Source organism: Hylaeus volcanicus, chromosome 5 (assembly GCF_026283585.1).
Source record: "Hylaeus volcanicus isolate JK05 chromosome 5, UHH_iyHylVolc1.0_haploid, whole genome shotgun sequence".
In the NCBI taxonomy this organism is placed as follows: domain Eukaryota; kingdom Metazoa; phylum Arthropoda; class Insecta; order Hymenoptera; family Colletidae; genus Hylaeus; species Hylaeus volcanicus.
Window position 1 is genome coordinate 2963077 of NC_071980.1, and position 11298 is coordinate 2974374.

The 11298-nt window shown below is 45.1% G+C and overlaps 1 protein-coding gene across 6 annotated transcripts in view; it reads left to right on the top strand.

Annotated features, from left to right (window-relative positions):
* The window catches only part of LOC128877586 (amyloid beta A4 precursor protein-binding family B member 1-interacting protein), a 153361-nt gene extending 143855 nt beyond the window's left edge, over positions 1 to 9506 (top strand). For all 6 annotated transcript variants that reach the window (XM_054125008.1, XM_054125010.1, XM_054125009.1 and 3 more), the window contains 6 exons: positions 770 to 925; positions 1025 to 1258; positions 1335 to 1564; positions 1664 to 2326; positions 2437 to 2808; positions 2922 to 9506. In XM_054125008.1, coding sequence (XP_053980983.1) covers positions 770 to 925; positions 1025 to 1258; positions 1335 to 1564; positions 1664 to 2326; positions 2437 to 2808; positions 2922 to 4310 — 3044 coding nt within the window. In that variant the 3' untranslated portion in view covers positions 4311 to 9506. The remainder of the gene's footprint in view (positions 1 to 769; positions 926 to 1024; positions 1259 to 1334; positions 1565 to 1663; positions 2327 to 2436; positions 2809 to 2921) is intronic.
* Positions 9507 to 11298: the final 1792 nt, after the last annotated feature.

Sequence of the window (11298 nt, forward strand, 5' to 3'; positions counted from 1 at the left end):
CAGTAATCCGAATAATCACATCTTACCAGAACAGATGTTCAAACGTTCACCTTTCAAACTGTCGATAAGATGCCCTATCAAGATTGCCACTTCGTGTGTTTCCAATCTTGAATATTTCAGCACAATGCTATCAGTTATTATTAACTCGCGATACTAGACACTGGGAATAATTGTAATTTACAATAACATCCGATTTGAGCAGAACATCTTTTGTACGAGCTAATCGTCTATAATTGCTGTATTTTTTAAAACTTAGCACAATACCGTTAGATATGAACACAATCGCTCAATTTTATAACAACATCCGATATATCTTTAATATCGCGAGTTCACAAGTCCAAACGCCTATCGCGAGAACTAAGATTAAATCAGCCAAGTCCAAACTCCTCCGGTCGCGATTCGATAGATTGGGGCCTTTTGCTTAACTTTTAATTCTCTAGATACACGAATCGATCGTAACAAAGCTGCTTACCAGAGATTCGAGCATACCGATTCCCTGAAATTAATTTCAACGCACAACTCGCAATTCCATGGATTGCATCATTGCAGTGTTACGCTCGACTCGTTCAATTTTTATAAGCACACCGTTTGATTCTAGTTGCCCGCATAATCGAACGATGTAAGATACTAATTTAACTGGTTTTTTTCTATCGGTATCTATTTTGCTATCGACGTTAGCTCCGCGGAACGCTTATCAAACTCGGTTGAGAGAAACGCCTACGTTGTATCTCTGACTTTCTTTAACGCGTGCGATGGATATTCGTTTCAGCTATGCGCACCGATAGTCCTGACAATGATAGCGCATTTTCGGACACGGTGTCGATGTTGTCCAGCGAGAGTTCCGCGAGCAGCAGCGGCTCTGGGCACAAACCACCCCAGACCGCCATGCACACAGCCACACAGCAACAATCTCACCAACTCATGGGTGAGTTTATCCTATCCAACGTGATCCGTAATTTTCCAAACATTTCCGGTTCGGTTCGATTATATCTATATTTTATATAATTTGATTTTCCCCTGAAAGACGCTGCGAGCAGAGTCAAGGCGGAGAAGATCCGATTGGCGCTGGAGAAAATGCGCGAGGCAAGCGTTCAGAAGCTCTTCATCAAAGCCTTCACATTGGACGGTAGCGGGAAAAGTTTACTCGTGGACGAGGGAATGAGCGTGGCCCACGTGAGTAGGCTCCTCGCCGACAAGAACCACGTGCCAATGGATCCCAAGTGGGCAGTCGTCGAGCATCTGCCCGATCTCTTCATGGGTAAGCTCCTCGTCTCATCGACTCTTCATCGATTCGAACGTTACGAACACCTCTAACTCGTGATTTTTATTTACAGAAAGGGTATACGAGGATCACGAGCTGCTGGTGGAGAATCTCTTATTATGGACGAGGGACTCGAAGAACAAACTGCTCTTCGTCGAGAGGCCCGACAAAACACAGCTGTTTTTCACCCCGGAGAGGTACCTTCTGGGCCCGTCCGATAGGTCTAGCGGTGAATACGATGATCATTCGCGTAATATACTCCTGGAGGAATTCTTCTCCAGCAGTAACGTCGGTGTGCCCGAGGTAACTAGTCCCTGACGTCGAGATACCACCTAAAATCGAATTTCCGTCGTAACTTACCTTCTAGCTCGATAGTTTTTCCAACTATGGTGTGATTCCTAGGTCGAGGGACCACTGTACTTGAAGTCGGACGGCAAGAAGGGTTGGAAAAGGTACCACTTCATCCTACGAGCATCCGGACTCTACTATTGGCCAAAAGAAAAGGCCCGCACCGCGCGTGACCTGGTCTGTCTGGCGACCTTCGACGTGAACCAAATCTACTACGGAGTCGGCTGGAAGAAGAAGTACAAAGCGCCCACGGATTTCTGCTTCGCCGTGAAGCACCCCAGACTGCAGCAACCGAAATCCACCAAGTACATAAAGTTTCTCTGCGCGGAGGACAACGCGTCCTTGGAACGATGGATGGTTGGAATCAGGATAGCCAAGTATGGCAGACAGCTGATGGAGAATTACAGAACCCTCGTCGACGAACTGGCACAGGAGGATCTCGACATGCTGGCGCACGCCAGATCCTGTTCCGTTAGCTCGATCGCCGTCCCGCCTCAAAGTCAAGCTCACTATAACACGAGCAATGACAATGCACGACAGTTCGCGGAGAATTCGAGACACAACGTGGAAACTGCTAACGCTAGGCAGTACGACAGTCAGAGACAGAGCTACAATCCGGAGCAACGGCAGAGTTACAATAACGATGGAAGGCTGAGCAGAGCCAGCAGCTCGAGTTCGAGTGGGTGTCTGTCGGACGGAGCACCCAGTAGTTGCGAGGTACTTGTCCAAGTTTGTAGGATAATTGTTTCTAGTATTAAATAAATGTATCGGCATTTCTGCAAGATCTGCAAGTACTTTATTACATTTGTTAAATTATTGTATCGCAGGTGGCTTTCGAGTGTGGCGAATTTCCAACGGGAACGATAAAGAGAAAACCCTCGATGAACCCAAAACTCCCCCTTACATCCATCACCAGACAGTTGAAGGAGGTGGGCGAGACTGTTCGAGACGAGCCAGACTGCCCCAGTCCTACAAGTTCCGGATCGGGCACGTTGACCAGAAGGCACAGTCGAAGACGGAGTGGCACCGACTCGGACGGTTCTGGAACACTGAAAAGACATCATCGATCAGGGAATGCGACTCCGGTTAGCCCTGTGCCTCCGGGTACACCAGTTAGAGAAAGGGCAAGTCCTATGGGGTATAACAGAACAGAGCCTCAGGAGTCGAAGACGCCAACGAGCCCCATACCGACATGTATGGTGAGTACCAGTCATGATCATTTCTTCAGGGAGAGGTTAAGGAATATACCTCTGAGTTTTATATGTTTTGTCTTACCTCCGAGGATAGCCATTAACTCAATTATGTCTTACAGATGGATTCGATTACGTCGTTACCGCCGCCACCGTCACCGTCAAGAGTTGCCGAAGAGGCAGAATCCGATAGCGAGCCGCTTCCTCCTCCCCCACCAGAGATGTTCCGATCGAACCTCTCTCTGGATTCACTGCCACCTCCTCCAGCACCTGGTGAGATCCCAGTGTGCAACACTCCGGAGCTTTCCGGATCGTCGTTGAGCTTAGCATCACTCCCGCCACCTCCCAGTCCCCTAGTAGGCGAAACAGGAACGATTCGTCGCGCAAGGCCGAAACAGTCTACGCCCACGAACTCCATAACCCCCGAGAACACACCTACCCATACCCCATCGAGACAGCCGGCTAATCAGCAGATGTACTCGAGTAACTCGCTGCAAAACAATTCGACGATTCAGAACAACCAGAATTACAACGCCAACGTGCAAAACGCTCACCACGCGAACAACACCGCGAACTCGGTGTCCTCTCCCCACAGTTCTTATCCAGGTTCCAACGCGAGCACGCCAACCTACGCTCCCAGTTCGCCAGGCTTCGCTTCTCCTCCGCCATTCATTCCTCCGCCAGCTTACGGATCCCAACAACAGCACACCACTTCCCAGAGTCTCACCAGACAGAACTCTAAAGGCGAACCTGTATACGGAAGCCACCAGACCGTGCACCAACACAACACGATTCAGCCGATCAGGCCGAACCCGAACATGGACACGGTACGACGTAGCGCCATGAAGCAAACCTCGAGCCATTACGCTGCTCCTCCCTACCTGGCGGAGTTGAAAGCTGCCTCAAGTCCACAGCCCCAGCGCAGGGTGACCATCCAGGAACCGCCTACGTCGCCCAAATCCAAGACTGGCACCGGCAAGAAGATCACGTTCAATCTTCCCCCGCAACAGGAGCCAGGTAGTCCTGCCCTGCCTCAGAGGAAACCGATGCCACCGAGGAGATCCGATAGCACGAGGCTCACATCACCGAAAAAGCTCGCCGCCTCCGATCAGGCACCCCCTGGTGATTTCCTCAAGGATCTGCAGCGAGTGATGAGGAAAAAGTGGCAGGTGGCACAGAAATGCAAACTAGACTCGACGACCACTCCCCACGAGGTTCTCGGTTTTCGCGATCCACCTCCAGCCGTAGCGGATTACAGAGAAACGAACGTGTCGAATTGGGTCCAAGAGCACTACGGAGCCGACAATCTCTACGAGAACGTGTACGCGACGGATCCTCACGCGCCCGTGGAATACGCCTCCAGTCCCGCCAGGCAATCCACTGTCAGATTCGCCGACGAGAATCGCAGTATCAATATAGTAAACGCCATCGCCAGCAAACGAAGACCACCGCCACCGCCTCCGAAGAGGGCAGAGACCACGCATCTGACCACCACCAGAGCGATGCACTGACAATAGCAGATAATTCAGCCCCATCCCGAAAGGAGATGGTATTGCTGTCTGTGCAGCTGGTGGAAGGACTAAGAGAAAGGGTGAGAAAGAGAGAAAAAGAGAGGAATTCGCTTTGTTCTGTGATTTGGTCACCGTTTCGAGGTCCTGGTATCGAGTCCACGCGTAGATCGTCCTCCGCGTCGCTGTGCGCCGCCGTTCGATGAGGAGAGGGGAACGTCCAGGGAAGAGAGAAGGGGATCCGACGATTATCCTTGAAGACAAACCATTCGGCTTTGCGTGCACGTCAGAGTTTGCATGGCCAAATCAGCTTGGCTGGAAATCCTTTTTATCTACCCGAACAACCAGCCCCGTTAATAGGATAATCGATGTAAATTTAGGATTTCGAAGATGAAAGTCTGATCGGATACTGCCAATGAACCATCGTACGATTGTCGCGAGGATTGGTCGTCGAATAGGGAATTTTTTTTAGCGAGATGGAGCTTTAGGTTATCGAGTCCGATGTCGAAACATCAATCTCAGCGCCGACGTATCGACGGCCGTTCAACTAGAACGTAAGGGAAACACTGCCGCACATATTGAGGATGTGATATATAAGTCTTAAGTTCCCACTTTTGTTTCCCGTGATCACGGGACGTTCGAGGAGGACGCAACGATATCGAATTTAAAACACGTGAGACTGTGTGTAAGTTAGGCTCGCCATGGACCACGGCAGCGACTTTTCGGGTAATCGTAAAGTGGAATGGCGTTTGCGATCTCTGGCGGGCTGTATCTCTGATGTGTCCGAGTCAAACGGGGCGGAAGGACGTTTTCGCGTGTTTTCCACTGTTTAGGAAACAGACGAGCGGGAAATAACGAGAGATCAAGACAGGTGATGAACGATTTTGTAAAGAACACTTCGTGATTCATTAATCACGCGAGACGGAGAACGAGAGGAACGCTTGTTCACGGGACACGACGACGCGTTTCTGTTTTTTAAATCCTCGTTACATAGGTGTGCATGTATATAAATGAAACACGTATGAGCGTTTATATCAATATATCGACTTTGATGCTGTATGTTTAGACGATAACGCGCAATTCGAACTAGCCACTGCGATATGGACGCGATAACGCTTAAATCTATACGATGGACCTCGAGCGAACGCCCTGGCGCGGTTCTATAAGCTCTTCGAGACATTCGGAATCTTTACGCGATCATTGCTTCTCCTAACGTTTCACGCTGGAACTTGAGATCTCGTTCTAAATGCCATTTTCATCATCTTTCCGTTCCCGTTTCGCTGGCTTTCCGTTAGATCATCGATAGAGTCGACAGCAGAAGACCTCGAGGATCGTCGATAGATGTAGGATTGTCGATCGCGGACGCTACAATTGACCCGCACCGAGTCCAGAGACTATCGACGACCAACGTTTCAATATTCGAGCGCGAAACGATTCTCGGCTCGATCACTTCCGCTCGCTCGAATGTAAATATATGCTTGAATTTATAACGATTTTACAAACGGAACAGGTGACCCTAGGCGTCCAATCGCCCTAACACGGTGACTCGGTGCATTTCACTTGTAAGTCTGCGACGCCGTCGACCGAACGAGGATGATCCGCTAATTTTATACATCGTCGAGGTAACGTCACACGTTCCACCGTATCAGTTTTTTTGTACACCAGAAATATCGATGCAAAAGGTGATCGTATCGTTCCTCCAAACGAGGAACGGGATTCTGCGCTGCCATTTACACTTGTGACGGTGTGTGTATGTGTGTGTGTGTTCGCCAATGGAATTTTCAGCAACGACCGAGGGCCTGAAACGTTTTGCCCGCCGCTAACGATCTAACCGTTTTGTATCCACGAATTTCTACTGAGTCCTCGCGCGTTCGTGTCTTCGAGCCTTCGACGTGGACAGGATCCTCGTCCGTCGTGCTCCATCGAGGACATCGAACCCCCGAAAAACCTCTCCGTCGCGTTTCGAGAGGAGTCTCGTGGAGTCCAGTGGTTTTTACAACGTTAAGAATAACCAGGGGACCCGAGATGCGATATTTTCTACTACCCAATTTTGATAAAAGCTAAACGTTCGAGGGGAGACTATTCTAAGCGTATCCAACGCCTCTCTTGGCGTCACTTCTCTAATCTTCTCACACGAGGACACGCGAGACCCCTGCGGCGGAGCCACCCACGCGTTATACGACGATCAATCGACGCTAACACGGCCGATGCCGATTTAACTGTAACTCGTAATTGTTTGCTCGCGGTCCAATCAAACTAAACCAATAATAGTAACGGTAAATGAATATTGCTAACGTATATATATATATATATACGTTTTTTTTTCGAGGGATTAAACTTACGGAATCTTGACCTCAGTCCTGGCAGGCTTTTCCTCGCTAGAGATGGTCGATTCGAAGTCACACTGCCGCCATTATGGAGAGTTTCTTAAGAGGACAGTTTGGTACTTCAGGCTGAAAATCGCGAAACCTTTTTTTTTTTATGGGAAGGAATAATTGGGTCGAAATGAAATTTGGGTTCGTAACCTTTTTTGAATATATTTTAATGAGATTTTTGTTTTTTTTTTCTTTGATAATAATTCAGTTGTTATTTTTATTTGTTGAAAGTAAGGTAGAAAACAGCCTCTAATGGCATGAGATTATTGATTTAGACTAGGTTTTCTGTCACGCCAACTTCCTGGACCTGATAGTGCCAAACTGATACTTTACCATGGATGTTCGAGATGAAAGAGTGGTTCCTGTTGGAACGTCAACGAAAGGGATTTATTTTTATCCTTGCTCCGCGGAAAGAGTAGTAGAGAAATGGGTCCAATGTTCAGTTTTAACTCGACATCAGTAGGAGAGGAAATGTTAATTCATCTTTTTGCTATTACGTTGACGGATGAAAGGGGTAGTAGAAAGTCGGTGGATATGCATCCTAATGGAAAGGATTTTTTAACCTGTAACACTCTTTGGGTGACGAAAAAGAGATTCACGTTCGGTTCTAGTTCAACGTGAACCGAGAGAGAGAGAGAGAGAGATGGAGTGGGAACTTTTGATTCCCAACACTGTATTGCTTGAGAATGATAGATGTACCAGAGAATGGATCAACGTACAGTTCTAACCAAACATCGACAGAGGAATTTTTAACATTTAATGCTCTGTTCCAGAATTAAAAGAGTAATAGAGTACAGGTCGATGTTCAGTTCTAAATACGGCGTTTATGTAATGGGAGGAAATGTTTACTCTCGACACTGTGTTGTTTACGAACGAAAAGAGTAATTGAAAATAGGTCGATACGCGCGTTTCAACAGAACACCCACAGAGAGGAATTTTCTGCCCTCAACCCTTTGTAACTCAGTCGCGTTGGACGACATTTTAACCGTTTGTATTATTTGTAAGTTTGTTTTATTTATTTCGAGTTCCGTCGTATAATTATCATTTTCGAAACCGTAGGAGATACGCTGAATTAATGAAAAAGGGGCGTATAGATGCGAAAATTATACGCGACGAAGCTTCTTGGAAATAACGAAAGTTATAACGAATAAAATCTTCAGCTAACTAGTTGGGTTACAGAGGGCTGACTCTTCGATGTTTTTATTCAAATTTTAAGGCCTCTTTCGACACTATGTTAATATCTACTTTTGTCCTGTGACTTTTAATCTGTAAATTTTTAGTAACATAAAGTGACATAATTTTGGGTAATAACTTGAAAGGAGTTGTGTTCTGGATTCCCAACACCAGCAGCTACGAATTCGAAAATCTAGAAGACGTGTTTGTTTCATAAAATGTGGCCACGACCGAGGCGGAATAGAGCACAGGAAGATAATAAAGAAAAGTTATACAAACAGTCGTCCTGTTCTTCATTTTTAAACTACAATATCATTGCTACGGTAATTCTCTTCTCAACCTGAGGTAATGTGTCACTAATTCTACTTAAGTATTTATACAGATAATGTTTAGTATTTCGTAATGTAATCTCTTGCGAAGACACTTCTAGAATTTTTCGATGAATCATTTTAAATACAAATAGCTGCAACATCGATTACTCTTGCATACTAAAATTATCTCTCGAAATCCACATTTTATGAAGCTATATAATAACAGAGGGAAATGACAGGAGAAATTCCTCGAGAATTTTTTATACAAAAATAGAGATCAATGGACTTTACTGGATCAGAGGTGGGCAGAGTTTTATTCGCAAAATAGATTACACAATATAACCAATGCATAATTTTTATTTGCTCGACGTAAATACAGTTTCATTTTACAAGTCAGATTAGAATTTGTTATAAAAGAACTAACGAATCAAAAATTCTATCTTTTATTTGCTATTCCGATGTTTCATCTAGTTTCAACCGTTTTGCTCATTTCTGATCGCTAAAAATCGCACGATTGACCGGAATATCGAGAATTCCCTCGCGAGAGGGATCGAGTCCAACCGGGGAAATTCGTAACGACCGGAAGTCGCCAATGTTCGCCAGAGAGGGTAGTCTAGGGAGACGGAAGGCGATTGTAACGAATCGAGAGTCGTTGACCGCGCGACCACGAGAGAATTATGTTTATCCGTTGTGTATCGTACTTTACCTTCGTTTCTTTCTCTGATCGAGCATGTATCCTGTGTTGTACGTACGTCTTTTGTAAATATTATAACGAACGGAAGTGCAAAGAAGAATTAAACAAATAAATGATCGTCGACGAGGAACACGCACTCGCGACTGATTCGATTAATATGAAAAAAAAAGAAAAAAGGAACGTACTATATTTGCGACGACGGAAAAACGAGAGCTTCGTTTTCTTCTTTTCTCTCGGATTTCGAACGCAAGGAAAATATATCGGCGGGAAAGACGGAAAAAGAAAAGGGAATCCAGCGTTGCGAACGGGGGACTCCGACTGCGTTTCGTTGAACGAACGTGACCCTTTGGATACCGTGTTTGCATCTTATCGATTACATTTTCCTTTTAAGTATAGTTTAGAGTTTAAAGTTTAGAGTTTAGATCCGTTTAATGGTTGTTTCATTTCGTTCGACTATTGCGACGTTAAAATTGCGACAATACCGACATTCATTTTTGGAGAACCTATCTCGACGCCAATTGTTTGGGTATGATACCGGGTGGAAAACGTAAAAAAAAAAAATAATAACAATAAATGCGCAGCAGTTGAAATATTATAGGTATTATATTCATGTTTTTTATGTAAATAAATTTTTGGTATATTTCAATGATCGTCGATATCTTCCTTATTCCTGCTACAGATTTATAGCCGCGCGTTCAATTTAATTCTTTAAACACGATTATCTATACTAAGCATATATTTTTAAATTCTCTACTGTGAGAAATATTATCAGCGAGTGGATGCAGTAGCCATCTAGTATCTCAAGCAGGAACCAGCTTTGAAGAAGGAAACTTTCCAATCGATTCGACGAAGAATTAATTTCCCCGATGGCGATTCACTTAATCATTAGTCTATTAAGGCATCTCGTTTTTTTTTTCAAATGAAAACTTGCGAAACCAAACGAAGTAACCTTGATACAATTCATGGAATATTTTCGTTCACGCTGGAATTTCCAGGTGGCAATCACATGCGCATTTTTCAGTGAAATTTCGTATCGGGCGACGGTCTTGGTTTCCAACCGGGTGCAAGTGATAAAACAGTCCTCGTTGCTGTTCATAAAACGCTCCAATAAAAAAGCCCCGTTTTTTAATATTCCGGTGCCGCGCGAGGGTCGCGTCGCGCAAGTACGCATAAACTGTTCGGCTATTGGATTTTCTTTGCATAAACCCGATGCTCGTATAACGCAATATCTCGTCTCTGGTATCCGATAAAAAATTAAACATCCATTTTCGGTGCCTCGACGCTTTATCAATGAATTTCCAACCTTAAAACCGTCGACTCGCGTGATTATAAAAAGGGATTGCCAAAGAGCAACGAAAATTTTATTACAATCTACGTGGAACGAGTACGTCGAACATTCCTGACCCAGCTTCGCGTTAAATAAAGGATTTCATTAACTTCATAAACATTTTTATGGGCTGCCAATATATTTTTATAGCTTTTGATCAACGTTTGAAATTGTATATTTCATTTCATAACTTTGTGCCCATTAATTTTATTTTCTAAGACTAACTTTATTATAACCTCTACTTTCACAAGTGTATCTTAATAAAAAAAAAAAAAATGGTAAAACTCGCTCGGAAAAATTCTGTAGTACCCCACCCTTAAATGAATTGCAGAGTTTGATAGTGGTGGGGTAGAGTTACGTCCAGAGTTTCTCAGCTCCACTTTCAGTGTCACCCCGAGCGTCAACAGAGAATGATCATGGATAACACGGTTCGTTGCGCCGGGGAGAATTACATTAGCCTGCTCTTCGTTTCGATAGGTAAGTAATCCCTCTTCGTGGTTGCCGTTTTCGTAAACGTGGACCAATACGTTGCGTTCGTCTACGTTGTCTCGTAACTAGATGGAATTGACGTAGATATATGAAATTGCCGGCTACCACGTTGCCGTGGGCAATTTTATAGGTTCCTTTTACGACTTATGGGAGTCGTGTGTTATACTTTGCGTTTACGTTATACGCGACCCTCGAACGTTTACGCCCTCCTCCATCGGGTAGCATCCTCCTTCATCGGAAACCGTCCGAAAAATGTCTACATCTCTTTCATTTCGAATGTTCTTAAGCCTTATAGTTTAAGTCTTAAAGTTTAAAGACACCATTTCAAGTATTATTTAATTCAACGTAGTAGTTGTGAAATCGAATACGCGTAGACTACAGATTAACAACCGAAACGGCAAAACAGCTGGGAGAAGAGGTTGTCGCAAACAGGGGTACATCTACGCCTACGAGAAGACAACCGAACCGATACATGGGTAACTGTGGGTTGCCGCACAACAGGGGCACACGTACGGCTAGCATGCAGCAACCGTGACTACAAACAGGCTAACATCGGTTGCCGCACTATAGGGGATCCGCGGCGCCTACGAAGCACCGACCGAGAATACAAGCAGGCAAGGAA